Source organism: Echinops telfairi, unplaced genomic scaffold, assembly GCF_000313985.2.
Source record: "Echinops telfairi isolate 266 unplaced genomic scaffold, ASM31398v2 ScPeMD7_7427;HRSCAF=8465, whole genome shotgun sequence".
NCBI classification, from domain to species: domain Eukaryota; kingdom Metazoa; phylum Chordata; class Mammalia; order Afrosoricida; family Tenrecidae; genus Echinops; species Echinops telfairi.
Window position 1 is genome coordinate 15,124,977 of NW_022111327.1, and position 21,104 is coordinate 15,146,080.

At 37.0% G+C, this 21,104-nt stretch overlaps 1 protein-coding gene across 1 annotated transcript in view; it reads right to left on the reverse strand.

Annotated features, from left to right (window-relative positions):
• Window positions 1–21,104, reverse strand: part of WDR44 (WD repeat domain 44) — a 97,202-nt gene that overhangs the window by 31,259 nt on the left and 44,839 nt on the right. Inside the window, exons 3-10 of the mRNA XM_045298562.1 lie at window positions 17,675–17,749; window positions 15,150–15,768; window positions 14,313–14,443; window positions 11,265–11,360; window positions 9,831–9,967; window positions 7,733–7,816; window positions 3,466–3,572; window positions 1,479–1,630 (exon numbers count right to left, since the gene is read on the reverse strand). Coding sequence (XP_045154497.1) covers window positions 1,479–1,630; window positions 3,466–3,572; window positions 7,733–7,816; window positions 9,831–9,967; window positions 11,265–11,360; window positions 14,313–14,443; window positions 15,150–15,768; window positions 17,675–17,749 — 1,401 coding nt within the window. The remainder of the gene's footprint in view (window positions 1–1,478; window positions 1,631–3,465; window positions 3,573–7,732; window positions 7,817–9,830; window positions 9,968–11,264; window positions 11,361–14,312; window positions 14,444–15,149; window positions 15,769–17,674; window positions 17,750–21,104) is intronic.

Sequence of the window (21,104 nt, forward strand, 5' to 3'; positions counted from 1 at the left end):
AATGTCCCTTGTAGTGTTGGAATTGTAAAGTCACGATCTGTTTCCCCTTGGAGTTTCAGGATAAGGTTAGAATCCTTAGTATTGAAAACAGTGGGGAAATCTGTGTTGGAGCATTTGTGTGTGGGTGGGCCGGTGGTGTGGTGTAAGAGAACTAGAAACTCTCTATATTATAAAGGTCAAATTCTATCACTGTGATCCACCCCACTACTAGAGTCAATTCCACCTCACAGTGAGCTCTTATATAGGGTTTCAGAGGCTATAAATGTTTATGGGGGAGAGGACAGCTTCATCTTGAAGAGTAGCTGGTGGGTTTGAACCGTCAACCTTGCAGTTAGTAGTCCAACGCTTATCGGACAGTGCCATCAAGACTTCCCATCAAACACATGGATGTGCACCAAGAAGATAATCTAATCTAGAGGTACGAGCTCATTTACTGGAAAAATACTTGTTTTCACAAGACTCAAGCAGATTCAGAAATTTATAATTTGGAGCCTATTACACTGGGATTTTACTTAACAGAAGAAATAACAAAAGAGCCAACTCAATACAACGGAATTTATCAAGATTCTTTAGTTGCTATAACCAACTCAGCCATTTTATGTGCAGATTTTAGGTGCTAAAATATACACTGTACTCTGGATGCCATCTAACAAGGTCTGCTGTTGTTTCCACATAGTGACAACTTTCAAAGGTTAGTATAAAGTCAATTGTCGTTAAAAAGGTGGCATTTAAAAATCAGCATTTTAAAAATTCCTGTATTCTTTGATTATACGTAACATTTCCTTTATTCCCAAAGTCAGTCTGATAATCAAGAGCTGATTCTAAATATAAGAAACTAGCAGAAGTATAGATGGATTGAAGAAAATACAAGAACATCCGTTTCTCTTCTCAGCAAGAAGAGGAAAAATAACTCACGGTCCACTCAGAAACAATCTCAGATGCTGAGAGATGATGGCGGGTTAGGTTTGCTGATCAGGAGCATACAGCATCATTTTTCCAGTTCTGAATTTAATTGCTGCCTTTCTAGTTTCAAATATTTTCAGGAGCAACTGCCAACACAATTTGTTTACATGCTTTCATCTATTTTGGTACATTTTAACTGTGCTGCTTGTACCTCCTTGTTTTAGCTAAGAATCCAACTTCATAAAATATTCTTTGTTTCGGAAGAAAAAACACAAATAAATTATTTAAAATACACTGGGGAACATTTTAAACATTTTCCAGAGCAACCCCTAATTCAATGGTTTAAAGAGGGGTAGCTTTGTATACATTTCTTAATAAGCTAAGTCTAGAGGTTCACTCAAGAACTCATTTTTTCAACAATTTATAGATTGACCTCTACCATACCTATTCCCTAAACCACAGTCGAGTCGGGCTAAAATATTACACACAAAAGAAGAGGTCATCATTACATATCAGTGACAGTATTTTTCTCAAAGAAAACAGTACCAATCCTGAAAGGTAAAAAAGTAGCTTACCATATGTTCACCACTAAGATCTTGCACCACTTTGATCTGATCAAAATCATAAGGCCCTTTAAAACCATGTGCTGCTTTGAATTTAACTGGTCGCGTGTATGGCATTCCTTCATCATCACTTGATGAAGGATCATCTTGATCAGTATGAAACACTGAATAGAAAAGCATTAACAGAAATCATTACCAGCTAATATAGATATCCCCAAACTACACCCATTGCCATGGAGTTGATTCTGGGCAGAGTAGAACTGCTCCACACAGGTTCTAAGGCGATGAATCTTTATGGAAGCAGCCTGCCACAGCTTTCTTCTATAGAGTGGCAGGTGGGTTCAAACCTCCAGGCTTTTAGTTAGCAGCTGAGTACTCTAATCACTATGCCCCCCGGCAGGGTTCCTACATATAGGTATAACTGCTATCATATTTCTATACCCACTGCTTACCAAGTAAATGGAGGAAGAAAAAATGTTCACTACTAAATACACATTATTGAAGAACATGGAGCTCATGTCAAATTGCCTGGGTTCAAATGGAGCTCTACTCGTTGTTAGCTCGACTAGTTATTCAAATCAAGCTCTACCACAAGCAAACTGCTCAACCTTTCTCTGTCCCAGACTAATAACGAAACTTACCTCATAGAGTTTTTATAAAGACTAGACAAGTACAGGTGAAAGTGTTCAGAATAGTGCCTGTACTGAACAAGTACTATGTACGCGTTTGTTAAAGAAAAATGAGTATAACAATAAAGGCGCAGGAAGGAAGTCAAGACTTGTGCAAATTTTGAAATGCTATCTTAGTTTCAAAATATTTATAAATAATAAACAGCCTTTTACAACATGGATGAATTGGGAGGATATTATGTCGAGTGAAATAAGTTGGTCACAAAAAGATAATACATAGTTCTACTCCTATAAAAAGTCAAGAACAGATAGACACAGAGAAATGTATTTGATGGCTACCAAGGATGAGCGGGAACCACTTTCGAGATAGTAGACACTTGTTACTTGTGGTGCTGGCCACGGCAGTCTGAAATATGGCTGCAGCCTGCACAACCTGACCAAGGTAAATAAAGGCACTAAGAAAGACATGAGAAAAATGGCCAATTTTGTTAAGTGTTATAACACATATGATTTGTAACAGTAAAAACAATAAAAAACTGTGTGTATGGTTATGGATATATGTGTATAGGAAGGAAGGCATATGTAAGTAAATGCACATGCCTTGTTTACATTTTTGTATGTGCTGCATATAAATCCACATATATAACAAACCTTATAGGAGGCATGGTAGATGGCACTTAAAGGTCAAACCTTCTGGATCAATAGTTACTAAAGGAACCCCTGAAACTATGGCCCTAAGATAACCACTAAACTTGAAACTGAAGTTATTTCTGATAGCTCCATTCATTCATTCTGCTAAATAACAGAATGACGTAAACAATAAATAATAATTCATTGAGTAATGTGTTCCCTTAAACAAGGCATTTTATGAGAGGGCTACAAAAAGTTCACAGAAAAAAGGAATGAAAAGGTAAGGAAATTTTCCCACAAATTTTTTTGAGACCCTCATGAGATCAAACATTTACCCAAAAGCAAAAGTAAGAAGGAAAGGAGGGGAAGAAAGTTAGGTCCATGCAAACAGAATAAAGTGAATGGAGATATAAATATTATAACCAAAGGCACAAAGGTAGTTGTATAAAAAATGTTAGAGGATGAAACTAATGTGCTGTGTAAACTTTCAGCTAGCACACATCCGCCTCATTCAAATAAACTGCTAAACACTCAACTCTTTCAGGTTGCGCCATTCACAAAGTAGGGATAAATTCAGGTCTAAGAAATACAGAATTTATGGGAATATTGCTCACTAAGATATTCAATATTAAAGAGTTATTCCTGTTATAAACTGAAGATAAGCTTTAGATGACCAAAATGTTATTTTAGATGACCAAAAATTTATTTTAAATGATCAGTAAAAATGCTATTTTGCTTACCTTCGTCTCGAACACTTTTCACTTTATTTACAGCACGTTCACCATATTCTTCAGCAAGGTGCTTTGCTCTCTTGACTGATTTTCCTAGGAACTTCTTTAGTTGAGTCCTAACCAAAACAGAAACAAAACTACCCTCCAAAACCATTTCTCATTAACTTAACAATTCACATAAAAGCTCATTGGTAGTAACTGGCCAAGTTTATTATTTTGAAGTAATCCATTTCTTTAGTTTCCATATTCCTTCCATTATGGAACAAATATATGACCACATAGAAAATATAGGAAGGCGCTTCCCGCAATTGGTATGCCATAATCTCCAGAGCACCAGATTTCAACTATGACTAACAACTGTCAACTCTGGGAGAAGGCTGGGTGGGAATGAGTGTTTTAAGTTAAGTACTTGTATAATCACCCCCGCTCCTGACAATCTGATTTTGTGGGATTGCGGTGAGATTAATCTCAAATAAAAGTCGTTAGTTAGGAGAAAAATTGTTTTTGAGAGTGTTGTTCTTAAAAGCACATTTTACCATTAAGAATAAAATGTAAAGAGGTACTTATAAAATAGAAGGCTTTAGTAACTCAAGAGATTCCCCTGTCCCATCACTTTCATATCAGATTTTAGATGTAATACAATTTGGTTATTATACTTTCTTAGTAGGGACACAGTGTAACCTAAGTATGTACATCTTACTTATCTATAAATACAATTTACTTATTCTTTTTCAATTACCCAAGACTCAAATTTCACAGATTAAGGTTATGAAACCCAAAGCCTAGCACACGGTGTTTACAATAAAACAGAAAAGGTGAATCAGAGACAATCTATTCTTAGCAATTTAAAATATTGCTAGGCTATATATATACACAAAAATGTTTGTGGCAGCACTGTCTTGAATACATAAAGTAGAACTGAGTGAAATTTTCATGAACAGATGAGTATATAAGAATAATGTTTTTCCAATGGACAAGGAGAAAACGAATGAGGCCAACAGCAGTTATTTAAGTGTACCAAGCTCTTTTCACCTCAGAGCCTTTGCACACATGGCTGTTTCTGCTGGAACCTTCCTCCCCTGGCAGAGTGCTGTTTATCTTTTGGGCCTCAGCTTAAACGGCCCTCTCGAAAGAGTCTTCCTTGACTCTTCAGACTAGGTTTTTGCTGTTACAGTATACTCTCAGAGCACACCACACTTTTCTTCTCTAGCAATTACTACAAATGTAATTAGAGGTATCTGTGTAATTACAGGTTTAGTGCTGGTCTCATTTAACCATAAGGTCTATGACGGCAGAAATGATGTCTTCTTAGCCATTTTTCAGCATGTTTGGCTCATAGAAAGACTGCAGGCTATGTACTACTGGTATTGATAGGAAGAGTTGTCAATGACATATTAGATTTTGAGAAGGCAGGCAACAAATATAGGTTTAGTATAATTTCATTTTTGTGAGGAAAAAAGTTCCACAGAGAACAGACCAAGCCATTAACACTGATTATTTCTAGAGGTGAATTTAAGATAGGCTTTCATTTTCTGCTTTACTCATTCGTACATTACTACTAGAAATAAAAAAAAGTAAAGAAAGCAAATAATTTTTAAAACCCCCAAACACTAGAAGGCCTTTTGTTGTATTTTCTGGGTTAACTATGTATATTCACTTCTACTCTCCTTGATAAACAGTCCTTGTTACTATCTTTTATATATTTCACCCACTGCAACCAAGTCAATTCCAACTCAGAGTGACTCAATATAGAATTTGCAAAGCTTTTTGGTTGAAGCTTTCTTTCTCTCTTGGAGCAGCTGGTGGACTTGAACCACTGACCTTACAGTTAACAGTCTAATACTTACCCAACATAGCCACCAGGGCTCCATTAATATTATTTAGGACCTTTTAAATGAACTACTAGTGTGCCATAATAATGGTTCTCATCTCACCTTCTGCCTTCAAAGCAGCAGGGCAGGGCTCAGGAAAGCTAGAATCTGCCCTCAAAGTTCACATCAGTGTTCAGTGTAAATATTACCATTTCCTCTGAATGGAGAGCAGTGTGGGTAGAACAGTTGTTCTATGTATGACGTGTTTGATCATTTGTGTCTTTTCTCAATCAAGATATTACCTAACATATCTTACATGCCAATTTATATGTAATCACAATTTGCTGAGTTCAGAAAACAGATGACAAGATTTTAAAAATCAGGTTGAAGTGCAATGGTTTTGAATAAACTTGAAGAACTTTTTTCTTAGAAAGATGCAGAAACTTTTTGCATGAACTATATGATCGCTCTCCTGTCTACTCACCTGTCTCCTGAGTAATTCCTAATTTCTTAGGTTCCTGAGAGTTGCCATTGTTGAGTATCTGAGATGTTATCATGTATGTGCATCTGACCACATCTATTCTAAAAATTCTCATTGCTTCCTCTCATACATCTCCCATACGTGGAAAAGGACAGGCTCAAGTGGAGAATGTGCTTTTAGCCTTAAGACTGACTTATTGTCACTTAAGCGATGAGTATACATTGTTGTTGTTGTTAGTTGCCATCGGGTTGGCACCTACGCATGGAGATCCCACCTCATGTGGGCGGAATGGAACTGCTACATAGGGCTCCCATGGCTGTATCCTTTTGGAAGTACATCACCAAACTTGTCTCTAGAAGGGACATGGGTAGGTTTGAACTGACAACCTTTTGATTAGCAATTGAGTGCTTAATCATTTATATCACCAAAAAAAACAAAGTAACTTACTTGATTCTGACTCATGGCAACCCTACAGGGCAGAGTAGAACTGTCCATTTGGGTTTCCAAGACTAAATTTTTAGGGGAGCAGAAACCTTCATCTTTCTCCCATAGAGCTGCTGGTTGGTCCACCATTATTGACCTTGTGGTTATCAGTCTGCAATGGATGAATTACTTAATATGGTTCTCTTCTAGCTAAAGGCCGTTGTTACTCCTACCAATTGACCTGTATTTCCCAGATGGGTCTGGATGAGAAAGTGGGGCCAGATACTGACTGGATTACACGATTCAGCTGTGAGTGATTGCTAACAAGGTTCATTGTGACTACCATCCTGCCGGGAACAAAATCAACCTTCTCAGAACCAGAAAGGGGGAACTCATCTACCAGCAAAAGAACCGTGAGGGAGAGCACGCCCTTTGCACCCTAAGATTGTGTGCACTGAATCTCCTTGATCCAGAAGACAGATTTGACATCAGAGGAGTGGAAGATTTGCCAGCTCACAGAGGAAGTAAAGCTGCATGCTTTGGGACAGGAGACTGGCTTGTGGAGTGACCTGCCTCTGGTCACTTACGTAATTAGGGGAGCTGGGTTTGCTGACCACAGAGCTGGAGCTAGAGGTGGGGGCCTTTGGGCTGAGGCTTAAAATGGAGTGGAATACCTCTGGGCATTAATTAGACCAAACAGGCTGAGAAGAGACTGTCTTGCCCCATATCGTGGGTATTGTCTGTAAGTTCCACGTGGCCATTGCAATGAATTATTGAGCCCAGTTGAGCAGGAGAGAGTGCATGGGAGGAATGGATGATGTCAGAATACTGTAAACAGTGATGGAGGTGTAGATATAGGTGATCTCTGCCTTGTGGCGACTGGCTCTGCGAGCTGGGAGAGGTTAAGGTGTGGCCGATTCCTTAAAGCCCAACTTATAACCTACTAAGCTACAAGGGCTCCTTTTTTTGTTTTGTATCCCCAGCAACTTTCAACTTGTGAATAATCGAGCAGAATCTGTTTTTCCCACCCTTATGCTACAGTTTAGTAAGAGAAATAAAAGGTGATACAGAAGGGTGATACTAATCCTTTTGCAACAAACAATTGTATAACATGTACTTATCTTGCTTCGTAAATTAAAAAGAAATTTAATATATTATAAAGAGGAAAAGTAAGTAATTAAGACTATAGGTATCACTGAAGTTGATTTAAAAAAGACTATGAACTAGAGTAGTCAGGAAGAATCTCTTACAGTTGAGTTTAGAAAGACAAACAGTCTGCAGAGATGAAGAGAGAACTGACAACTTTAAGGAGGACAGTCACATTCTTCTCATAACACTTTGGTACCTATCATTAGCAGAAGCCATATGGGGATAATGCACAGTTTAGAGATGATGAGCATTATGCGGCAAGCCTCATGGGACCCATACATAATCCATTGGCTAGAGACAGGGAGTAGTGACTGTAGGAAGCCACATGAACTGGACAAAGCATAGATTTCACATAGTATGCTGATTCTCACACTTGTAATAAAAGCACGAAATAAGATGCACGAGAACTCACGTTTTTTGTTTTAACCTTCCACCATCGGTATCTGTTGACTGGGACTGTAATTTCTCTTCATCATCTGATTGTGCTGCATCGTTACTGTAAGGAGGGGAAGACCTTTTTTTTTTTAATGCTATTCAACCAAGGTGCAGTATAGCACTAAGGAAACACACACCATTCCTCTAGTTTCTGAATGCCCCCTCCCCGCCACCATAACCCAGCTCTACCTAACAAATCTGGCTAGACTGGAGAACACAGATCAGTACAGATAAGAGTTCTCCACACACGGAATTCAGGACAGATAAACCCCTCAGGAACAGTAGTGGGAGTAGTGATACCATGAGGGGAGGGGGGTGATCGGGAAAGGGAAGGGGGAGAAAGGGGAAATCCATCACAAGGTTGGATATATAGCCCCCACCCCAAAGGGGACGGTTAACAGAAATGTGGGTGAAGGGAGACAGCAGAGTGTAAGATATGAAATAATAATGACAATATGCAATTGATCAGGAATTCACAAGGGTGGGGGAAGGATGGGAAAAAAAGAGGAGCTTATACCAAGGGCTCAAGTAGAAAATGTTTTGGAACTGATGATGGCAACATATGTACAAATATGCTTGATACACTTGATGTATGGAATGTTGTAACAGCTCCCACCCCAATAAAATTATTATTTTTTAAAAAGCTATTTCTCCTCTACACCTCAAAATCTTTATTTATACTTATGATGGAATCTTGATCAGAATAAAAAAAGTGCTTTTGTTGACATGTTTATATGATTTAAATTAAGATTGTGACCTTGAAAATTCAATGAGTATAGAGATGGAAGAATATCATCTTTTTTAAAAGAATATCATCTTTAAAAGCAAATTGCAATGTATAATATGTAAATGAATATATTTCAGGAATTTATGAAATATTACCACAACACTTTTTGCTTGGAAAAAACTATGCAGAACAGAAAAGAACGTTTAATTATCTTCTTTGTTCACTCTTCTTTCGATATATAATAGACTGAGGGGACCCCTGGTGGTACATAGGTTATACATTGGACAGCTAAACGGCAAGGCCAGCAGTTCAAGCTCACCAGCTACAACCCTCAGAAGCCCTAGGAAGTGGTTTTCCTTTACCCTATAGGATTATTTTGAGTCAGAATCGATTCAATGACCATTGGTTTGGATTTATGTTTAATAAAAAAACTGTTGCTTTTATAAAAATCATTCCTTAGGTCTATTTACATCTCACAGAAAAGACAAGCAATTAACTCTCTCTCTCTCATTTTCAAGCCTATAAGGAGAACAGCCTACTGCCATCGAGTCCATTTCAACTCACAGCAATCCTATAGAGGGCTTCCCAGGCTTTACAAATCTTCAAGGGAGCAGACAACCTCTTTCTCCCATGGAACAGCTGGTGGGTTAGATTCACTGACCTTGCAGTTGGCAGCCCAAAGCTTACCAGACAGTACCACTCTTGCAAAAAATGATATGTTCACTTCGTCTGACTTTTTGATCTTAAAATGTTTGCTTGTGATGTGTCTTCTGTTGACTCAATGTCAATGGGTTTGGTTATTATCAAGTCAGTTTCGACTCATGGTAAACCATTTTGACAGAGGAAATGTGCTACTGGAACTTATTGGTTGTTAACTTGACAGGAGCAGATTGCCAGGCCTTTCTTTGCAGAGCCGGTGGGGAGATTCATGGAACCAAACTACCAGTTAGCAGCCAAATGATTAACCCCTGTGCCACCAGGACTCCTTATATCGTCTCTGGAATAATACAGATCATTTGAAAAAGAGGAGAAATGAAATAGTAGGAAGTACAATTAAGATTAGTACTATTTTTTCTAGCTACTGTGTTTATTCGAGTATAAGTGGAGTTTTTCAGCACATTTTTAATGCAGTTTTTGTGGTAAAATTAGGTGCCCCAGCAGATATTCGGGTCGGCTTATACTCGAGTATATACAGTAATTGTGCAATCCTAAGAACAAAGTTTAACACACACAGGCAGTAATTCCAGACTTACCGAAAAAGAAAGAAAATAAATCCAATTCGAGAATGTCAGTGCATAAACAGACATCTTCACCATTCAGACTGTAACTGATATATGTTAGAGCATACCTTACATATTCTTTAGTCCGCCTCATGATGTGCAGAGTGAGAGGATTAATACCTGTTGGCAGTTTCTCTTCTGCAAGGCTCAAGGGTATTTCCTCTCCAGTATCTAGGTTCTTAATCATGACACTGGCTAAAATTTCCTGAGGTAAAAAAATAACAATCAGATGATCTTCAATGAAATTAGCATTTTTGAATCTACTAAATCCCCAAAGATATATTCAATAGTGTTTATAATAAGTTTAAAACATCTTTGTTGAGATATGATTAATATGTCATAAAATAAAATATGCCTATATAAAGGGCACAATTTTGGGTATATTGAAAGTTGTGTAACAATTATCCTTCTCTAAGTTTAGAAGGTTTTCATCACTCTCAAAACAAACCCCAATCCTATTAGTAGTCACCTCAACACCTTCTCCTCCCCAGCTTCTGGAAACTCTCAATCTACTTTCTGTCTCTCTAGATTTGTTATTCTAGACATTTTACATAAATGGAATCGTAAAAATATGGCCTTTTTGGACTGGCTTCTTTCACTTAGCATAACGTTTCGAGATCTATCCATGTGGTATGCTGTACTTCTTTTGATTGCTGAAAATTGGTCCATTGTATGACTACACTGTATTTCATATATCTAACAATGGTTGATGGGCACATTTTGTTGGTTTATGCTTTTTGGCTTTTGTTGGGGAAAGGGAGCCTCAATAGTAATTGCGTATAATGGTTTATGTGTGCTTATGTTTTTATTGCTCTTGAGTACATCTAAGAGTGAAATTCCCGGGTATGGCAGCTCTACGCTTAATATGTGGAGAAACTATCAAATTGTTTTCCAAAAAGTACAATATTTATTTAAATGTACTGTTCAAATTAAAGAAAACATTTGCTTCAAATTTTCATTATGAAGTAATTAACCTGAGCCATGGTAGCATAGTGGTTACACAATAAGCTGGAATTTGCAAGGTTAGCAGTTCAAAACCATCAGCTGCTCCGAGGGAGAAAGACTTGGTTTTCTACTCTCCTTAACAGTTACAGTCCAGAAACTCACAGGGGCAGGCAGTTCTACCCTGTCCTATAGAGTCTCTATGAGGTGACATTAACTCAGTGGCAGTGAGTTCCATTTTACTTTTTGGAGAATCATACTAAGTAATTTTAATGGTAAGAAGTTAGCATTGATTGGTTCTATACTGTATACTACCTAATATGTATCAAACATGTTCTACCTATAATATCAAGTTTCTTATAAGTCTACTTTCTATAAAATATGGTCCTTGCTCTTAATATATTTATTTTATAATAGTGTGAAAGGACAAGTTTAGGGCAGGGTTCCGCCATATTAAAATGAAACAAAAACCCAAACAATCTTCGGTTTTCGTTGGTTTCCTACATTATGACTTTTAGATTTGTTTTTAAGAACCAAAGACAAACAAAGTCTAAGCATACCTCATCAGTAAGCTCTCTCCCTGAGTTGGATCTAGGTCTCTGAGGGCCCATCACTTCACCTGCTATTGTCTGCCCATCAGGTGTTCTTCCATTTTCCTGAAATTATAATTTTATAAACATAAAGTAAACCAAGTCAATTTCTATGTTTTCAATTATTCATAGCTGCACACAGTTCTAAAGTATTATCTACGAAAATTTTGAATGGAACACTCGGTTTTAGTCCTTTCTTTTTCCCAGCATGCTGAAAAAAAAATCAGTAGACTTGAAACCAAATCAATGCTCTATTTGATTCTGGCCCAAAAGAAATTCACTATTAATAGTAATGACAGTACCAAAACTGTCATTAATCAAGGGTGTAAATTCATATCACTAAGACCGAAGGTCAGCAAACTTTTAAAAGAACCAGGTGATACACAATTTTCATTTTTTGTATCACATACACACATTCTTCAGTTTTAAAAATAATTTTCTAAAATTTAAAGACCATTCTTATCCTAGCAACTAGTGACATTACTAAGGTTGATGCCACCCCGTGTAATAACTCATGGTGTCACCCCCCAACCCTGCCCACCCATAGATTGCCTCTTGTACCAGGATCATAACATATTCTTAGTAATATTTCTTAACAATTTTCATCACAGAATAATATGTGCTATAGTTGTAAATTGATTAAATGTAATTTTTATTTTTTATAAATCATTTTATTGGTGGCTCTTACAGCTGTTATCACAATCCACACATACATCCATTGTGTTAAGCACATTTGTATATATGTTGCCATCATCATTTTCAAAACATTTTCTTCCTACTTCAGCCCTTGATATCAGATCCTCATTTCCCCCCTTCCTCATGAACCCTATATAATTTACATTTTTAAAGGTAATTGTTCTTAAGATGAGATGAATACTAGCTGTGGCAGTTACATAATTGTCAAATTGTGAAGGGGTGGAGTCTAGCCTGTCATTCAGGTCATAGCCAATGAGGCCTCTGTGTGGGCATGGACTTCTCCAGAGGATTTTGGGAAGTCCTATCTTCTTCCCTGGGGGTGGGAGACACACTCTCCCTGCAAGACATTCCTGTTGACAAGCCACATGGAGCTACATTGATGGAGCCAAAGCCCTGGAGCTGGAGGAGCCATGTGGAGACCCACGCCAGCGCTGAGATGCTTCCACCACCACTGGATCCACAAGACTTTCCACCCACTGTCCTGTCATCTTCCTGAATTCGGCAACATTGCATGTGTTGCATGAGTCTGAAGAGGAATTTATAGACCAGTATTGGACATATGGGCTAATATTGGAATTGATCTGGACTGGGCTGGGATGTTTTCTTAATATACAATTACTCTTTGATATAAAGCTCTTTCTCATACACATGAGTGTTATGAATTTGTTTCTCTAGTCAACCCAGAGAAACACTAACACACTAACAATAAAGTTGTTTTGCAAAAATATTTCTATGTAGAACTAAAAAATTAGTTACCTTAGTAGCTAAGCAGAAGCTTTTAAAAAACATTTTTCCTTTTCCTTTATTCTTTAAAAAAGTTATTGATATGGGTTCACACATATACATACCACCATACCACAAAATTTGACAAAACAGCTGCTATAGAAACACTGGTAGCAATGAAAACACCAGCATGTACTTGCAATGGGTATAGATGAAGCCCTAGCTTGAAATATCATTGAATTTTGGTAATAATGACAGCTCGTGACTGAGTATATTAGAAGAGTCCAAAAGTAAATTAGTATAGAGTTTTAGACTTGTAGGTATAGTGACACATGTAAGCGAGGCTTATGAAAATTTTGCTATTGTTCTTATCACTAACTATTGGGATATTTTTATTAAAAATAACTTTTAGCTGAAATACTACACAGACACTTTGTAGATAGTTAATTTGGTGCCACCCTCTCGACACAGTCACTCGGTGAGTTTGGCAACTCTGACAAACCCCTAGTCATGAGACTGAAAGGGACCCTAAAATACGCTATTGCTGACCTTTGTTCTGAAGGAGCCCTGGTGACATAGTGTTTATTCTCATTGGGCTGCAATCCAGAAGGTCATCCATTCAATACCACAAGTTGCTCTAAGAGAGAAAGATGGGGCTTTCTACTCCTATAAAGAATTAAGAGTCTCAGAATCTCACAGGAGTAGTTCTACCCTGTCCTACGTTTTCATTATGAGTCAGCATCAACTCAATGGCAGTGTGCAGTGAGACCCTTGTTCTAAGGTTAAGAAAAACTACAGAATTCTGTTTATAGTCTACTGTAAGAGACCCTTGGATCAATCAAATATATTCCTAAGTGTGTTTTTAAGTCAAATTTTCAGGTAAGTTGGACCATATGATTCTTATTTATTTAGTGCAAGAAAAAGCTCGAAGCCTTTTCAATGACTAAAAGCTGCGCATGCAGCAAGTTGAAGGTGACTATGATGAAGACTGTGTTGCTAAAAGGGGTTGGACCAATTTTTTCAGAATTAAGGGCAAATTTACATGACATTAAAGGGCAACGATGAGTTGTCCTAAAGCTGGAGGTTCATAACCTTAGCACTTACTGAAGTCCACCCCATTCACAGTGGCCACTTTAAGCAGCCCTGGGGTCCCAGAATTTGAATATGGTAAAATTCATATTATCATACACATCGCCTGGGAAAAGGTGTTTTTCATGATCAGTTAAAGGAAACTATTTTTTAAAGCTCAGAATTTTGAACAATATAGGTCAGGTACAACAAGATTATAGCTCGTGTTTACTAATATTAATCATGTTACAAATAGCATCGGTCTTGTTTTTCAATGTTTACTATATACCATGTACTTGCCATAATTCAACTCAACTCATCTTTATAATAATCCTTTGAGAAATGTTTTGGGTTTTTTACAGTGTCTCAATGGAGTATCTGAGACTCATATTAACAAGTCTGTTAGGGCCACCGAGCTTGTTATGAGTGGAGGTAGACTGAAGAGAAGAAAGACGGTTGAACAATCAACAAACTAGCTTGTTGCAGAAAGCTGAAAAGCCAATATCAAATATAATACTGAAATTCACCAACCTGAGCAGTAACTACTTTATCTCCACTGGTAGCACTTGCCAAATCAAGAGAAGGCTGAGAATCCTTGGCTGTGCTCTCTGAAGCAATGCTCGGAGTTAGGAAGGTATCAGACATAATGTTCTCTTTGGCAACTGCAATGACAATAGCAATAGAAATAACTAACATTTATATATAGCTTAAAAAGGGCTCATAGAGCTTATATATATATAGCTCATACAGTGTTTTAACCTTTGTTAGATTCTTACAACAACTTTATGAAGTAAATGGTTTTATTAGTCTTGCTTTATATGTGGAGAAAAAAATCAAAACCAAATCTGCTGCTTTGAAGCTGATTCCTACTCATATCAAACTTATAGGACAGAGAATTGGTGCATCGAGTTCCCAATGTTGTAGATCTTTATGGAAGCAGATTATCTTATCCTTTTCCCCATGGAACAGTTGGTGGGCTCAAACTGCTTAACATCTGAGTACTTAAAGCACTGCACCACTTGAAAATCTCACGTTCTTGTCACAGGTCATGCTTAAACAGCAACAGTTTTGAAAGTTAGGAGGCTACTGAGAAATGTCTAATGATAGTAATATAACTTACTATCAATGTGAACATTTTCTAGCATGGTCGTCAATGCGGCTTTCCACAGCATTAACAGGTAAAAATGAGAAACCTTAGTAGCTTCAACATGGAAAAATTTCCACAAAAGTAGTTACCATATATACTCGAGTATAAGCCGACCTGAATATCAGCTGAGGCACCTAATTTTACCACAAAAACTGCCTAAGCATGTGCTGAAAACTTGGCTTATATACAAGTATATACGGTATTTCTCAATTGATACTTGCCTTCTAGATCAGGAGTTTTAAGAGCTTCAAATTCGGATTCACTTTTCTTTTTCCTTGGCAGTGGAACAGGTCGAGATGGAGGTGGGGGCCTAGGAGGTGGGACATTAGTTGGAGGAGGTGGTCGTGCAGGAACAGGCTTCTTTGTACTAGCCACAATATCAGGTTCTGGAGTAAGTTGTCTTGGAGGTTTGGCAGGAGCAGCTTCTTCTGCTAAAGCAAAATCTTTATTCGAGAAGGAACTTGAGGATGCAGGTTCTTGAACATCACTTTGTTTGGCCTCCACGACTTCCTTGTTCAATACTTCAGCATCAGTTTCAGGCATATGAAGCTGCTCAGTTGAACTTATTTCAGTTGATTTTGTGGCATCCTCTACTGGTTTCTCATCGGTGTCATCAGAAGGAAAGCATGATTCCATTTCTTCAAGTGTATTCTGGCTCTCTACTTTTTTGGAATCTTCCTGTAGTGCTGGATCTATGGCTAACAGTCCAGGCATATTGCTAAGATCTGTTCCAGTCACGATAGGGCTCTCACTTGCCTGATTAGAGAGTTCTTTCTCTCTGGCATCCAAAGGGTCATCTTCAAGTACTTTCTGACATTCCTCAATAATACTTTCAATAATCTGATAAAAGATTCAAAATAAGTTTTTAAAAAAATAAGTTCTTTTGTAAGAACATGATAGCAAACATGCATACAATATTTACTTTCAGGATATGTTCTTAACGTTTTATGAATTTTTATGCTTTACATTAATGTTATGTGATAGCACTTTTGCTATCCACATTTTATAAAAAAAGAACTTAGGAGAGTTCAAATGATTTTTCCAGGATCGCAAAGCTAATAAATGGTAAAGCCAGAATATAAATTTAGGAGTATGGCTTCAGAACTATACTCTTAACTATGAATGAGTTTGTGTTAAGCACATGTAGTCACAAAAGTACAATCAATCTTGCAAAATAACGTTCAAACCTAAAATTACATTAAGGCTCTTAACATTGTAGTTTGCTTACTCATTTATGTAAAATTCATGGAAATAATAAGTCTGCTGGTTTGAGCCCATTTACAAAATCATGAGACTCAAAATGGAACCAGTATAAGAATTCAAGTTGTTTACCTCCAGCAGAAGACTAGCCGGGAAGAAACACATTAGCATTCTCTTTTTCCCCCCTCATTAGCATTCTTAAACAGTCTGCTGCACTGTTTGGACAAATGGCAGGGCCATGAAAAGAGTTCAAACACCCAACCCATTTTGCCTTTTTCCCCATTTAATCTATTTTTCTGAAAAAATAGATAGGCAATTTGTACCTTTTAAAAATATTTAGGGAAAAAACCCCTGTCCAATCACTAACAAGTGAAATTTCACTTCTCTTTCTCCCATGGTCAATCATGGGTAACCTCTGCATTCTCTGTTCCTCGGCTGTATAAAGAAAAATAATGGCTCAGACTCTTCCTGATCGGGCTTACCAGAAAATCACACTCACTTGAACTGAATATCACTGCTGCTAAATAGTGTCCAGCCTGATTTCTACATATTCTATACAATAGTTGATCTCAAACTTAAAGTTTCAAATCCCAGAGCTATTTTACTCTTACTAGAAAAATACTAAATAAGAGCGCATTTAGTCTGTCAACTAGGTGGTCACTGAATACCAATGCTGTAGAGAAAACAGAAGCTAGATTACAGTTGGGTTAAAGACTGATTAAGGTTGTATAGCCAATGCCGTCGACTTTTTCAAGAAACTACAAAGGGGCAGAAGCTGATGAAAAAGAAGAACGTAAAGCAAAGTTCTAGTGAAGAAAGGAAAGAGGGCCTACTGTCAGTTAGACAAATATCCACATTCTCATTAAATCATCAAATAGGCCTTAAGAAGTAGCTGGATTATCTGTTTTTCATAGAAGTAGAAATTTGAAGTAAAAGATTAGGAATTTCATCATCTTATTAGCTTTTAAAAACTGTCTTGAACAGTATATGGAACACAGAAGCACTCAGGATTTGAATAAATAAATGAACACATGCGACCCTCCTTTTTCCTTGTTTCGCCTTGAGATTGTGAACCATCCATTTTCAAGCATTTTATCTTAGGTTTAGTCTTCAGGTAAACCAATCTCTGAAGATTCATCCTTTAATTGGTATCAAGGGTATTATCAGAGTAATGCTTTGTAAAGATATCAGAACATACTGTACTGAGCTTTCCAAAACCCTTAACTTCAAATAACAACCTCCTCAGAAGCAGCTACAGTTTAATATAATAAAAACATAACCTTAAAAAATAGAGTATGACCAAACATTTTGAAAATACTACTTTTGCTTTGAGTATATGAGTAAATTAGGAATTGCTTAGAATAAAAATATATTTTAGATATATTTTAGATCACAAATACAAAAGATTCGAGATACATTTACTTAACATCCACAATATACAGAGTAGCACCACATTGAAAAAATGGTATGGAAGAGTTTGCATGTTATATATACACACCACTAAATGTGATGCCTGATTTTAAAACTCTAATTATAGCTTACCAACCTTTTTTGATACATCTTGTTTCAATTCTTGTACAGAGGATTCATTTTCAACTTTGTATGCCGGGTTCTCTGTTTCCTGTTAAAAAGGGAAATGATAAACTAAATGATGCTATAACTTCTGATTTAAAAAAATCACCTTTAAATAGGTACAAATTAGAAAATAAAGTGTAATAAGTCAAAGGCCCATAGATGTTTGTATACTGATAAGTATCTAGAGATTATATGCCACCGGAACAATGAAATTTGCATAATAGGGTTACCAATCACTATTAGGAAATTTATTTTCCTAATTCAATGCTATTTTCCTTTAAATGTGGAAGCTTTCCCAATTTTTAGCATAAAGAAACCAACTGTACAAGGACACAAAACAAATAAATACCTTTGTAACTTAAAAGGATTAAAGATATAATCAAAGAGTTGAATCAGAATGGTTCCCCCCAAGTATTATTCCATAAATACATATAAATACAAAGGTCCCGGTATGTAACACACAAAACACCCCCTCAGAGATTAGTTTACTTAAAATTCCCTAGGTTTTCATTAAAAACAATAAAACTGTAATCAAAAGTTAAGCAAAGACCCCAAGATGTTTAGGTGAAAAAAAAATTAAACCCAACAACAACAACAACAAAAAATATATATGTATACATTCATATACACATATGTACATAAATATATATTTGGGAAATTAGAGAGGGAAGAAATGAATACTGCATGTCTGCTGGAAAATAATTATGGTAAAATACAGCAATTGCATATTCACAAACCTTGACATAATACGGTATTTTTCTCTTGTCATATAAAAGTACAGTAATGTCAATGTCTAGATATTTACAGAAGTACAGCCATTATAAAAAAGAGCCCTAGTGGGGTGGAGGGAGGGTGGGGTGGAAAGGGGGAACCAGTTACAGGGATCTACATATAACCTCCTCCCTGGGGGACGGACAACAGAAAAGTGGGTGAAGGGACTCGTGGGACAGGGCAAGATATGACAAAATAATAATTTATAGATTATCAAGGGCTCATGAGGGAGTGGGAAGTGGGGAGGGAGGGGAAAAATGAGGACCTGATGCCAGGGGCTTAAGTGGAGAGCAAATGGTTTGAGAATGATGAGGGCAAGGAATGTACAAATGTGCTTTACACAATTGATGTATGTATGGATTGTGATAAGAGTTGTATAAGCCCCTGATAAAAAAAAATTCACCAAAAAAAAAAAAGAGTCATAGTGGAGTAGTGGGTTATGCAAGGTTCTCCGTTTGATTCCACCAGCTGATCCAGGGAGAAAGATGAGGTTTTCTACTCTCAGAAAGACTTATGTCTGAGAAACCCACAGGGGCAGTTCTACTCTATCCTACAGGGTTGCTGTGAATCAGAATCCACTCGAGAGCAGTGGGTATTTGAGTTTACAGTAATTTTAAATACCACTACTGATACTGGGAGGAAGTAAAATTCTTAATTCTTGGTGCACCGTCACAAAGCTTGTTAGAATAAGGCCATCATGATCATTTTTTGAGAGATAATTGACCTCAGGCAAAGATTAAGGTAACACAAACAACGGGATACAATCATTATTACATTTCCTGAAAGATTACTATAATGCTAACAATTTTAATATGCTAGGGCAATGTCTATAGGACGTCTGATATCATCCACCTGAAAAGTTGTTTCACTGAACCGTTCCCAGGACTTAGCAAGTAACACCAATCTTAGATAGACTATTCCAAAAAATGGTACATGGAAAATGAAATACCAAGTAAAATCTAAACACTTAATAATAGCCCGTGAAGACATAATATATGCAGTGGTGGAATTCAGTTGGTTCCCACTGCTTTGGTAGAATTTTTTGTCTGAGTTTAGCAGACCGGTTGTTGAAATAGCACTTTGTAATCACGGTTCTCTCTAAGGAGGGTGTCTGGGCAGCCACCCTATGTGGAAACCACAAATAGACATTCCTTGCTCTTTTTTTTTAACACTCATTGGTGCAACAGCTTATTCTGAACGCCTGTAGTAACATCCATCCCATTCATAGGTATAAAACATTAGACGGAGCTATGCTTGTACTTATTTAGTCATTTCATAAAACTCGCTAAACTTTTGATGAAATACCTTATTTTTATTCCTTTACAATTGCTACTTTAGCAAACAAACATATAATAAACAAAGAAAAAAGGGCCAAACAACCAGACGGTGACCCTCTGCCATTCGCTTCAGCTTTTCATTGTGCCCCAAATTCCCATGAGATTATGAATGAATTATGCAATTGCTGAAAGTGTTCAAAGAGTTAAAAGTAGAACAATTGCTGTAAGTTCAACGGAAGCAGAAAGTGGCTTTTCAAAGATGAGCATGGTATGTTCAGAGAAGTCCCCTAACTGTTCCTAATCTACCAAACTCTATGACTATAGTCTAATTGGCCTACCTCTAAAGGAATGGGATCTTCCTCCTTGTGAAAAAATGGTTAAGGATAAATCACACAGCTGATATGCTCGCATAAAACCTAATAATATTTCAAGTGAGAATGCTAAATCAAGAAACAATATAGAAATATCTTAAATGGCAATTTTATTGTTTATTTTGGTCAGGTACTATTTATTTTTCATTAATATTTTAAAATGATTTTTTATAACCTAATCTAGTTTTATGTACCTCTTATTGCTATTTCAGTATTAACTATGAAATAACAAACTATCAGTGGTTATCTTTTTTTATACGTAAAACGGCCATTAGGGCAGTGAAACAGTGGTTCAATTACTTGAATTTTGCCACTGAGTATTTGGTTCTTGACAACAGTATTTCTGCTATCTGTATTTCTCAGTCCCTCTCCCACGCCTCCCCTATAGTTACACCTTGGTCAAGTAAATGGTTCCCTTGCTATTAAGGTTGTAGCTCAAATGTATTGTTTCAGAAAAGCCTTCTCTGGCCATTTTAAACCAGCCTTATGCCCTACCTTTCTTTTTAAAAAGGTTTTTTATATAACTTACATATCATACAATTAAATCTCTGAGTATACTAAAAGGCTGTGCACTCACTCCCTTACCTTTCTATCAGTGTCCTAGCTTTTCCTACATTGCACACATCATTATTTGAAATGACCTTGTTAGCTTGCTTATTTTTGTTTCTTCCCTGGCCAACTAGAACATCAGGTCCACAAGAGCTGAGATCTTGTTTGTTCAGCCCACCACTATTTACCCGGCACTTAAAAAGAGTGTGTGGCACCAAGCGATCATTTGCTGAACACACAACACACCTGAAATAATGCCTGCTTTGGCTTTTCTTCAGTTTATACACATATCTTAAGTTGATAAGCCCTTCAATGGAACCCCAGTTTTAAACTAAAGCAAATCTAATCATAACCAATTAATACAATAACCTTCACAAGATGAGGGAGAGCAAGAGAGAATCCATGAAAACTGATGTTCATTAAGAATAAAGGG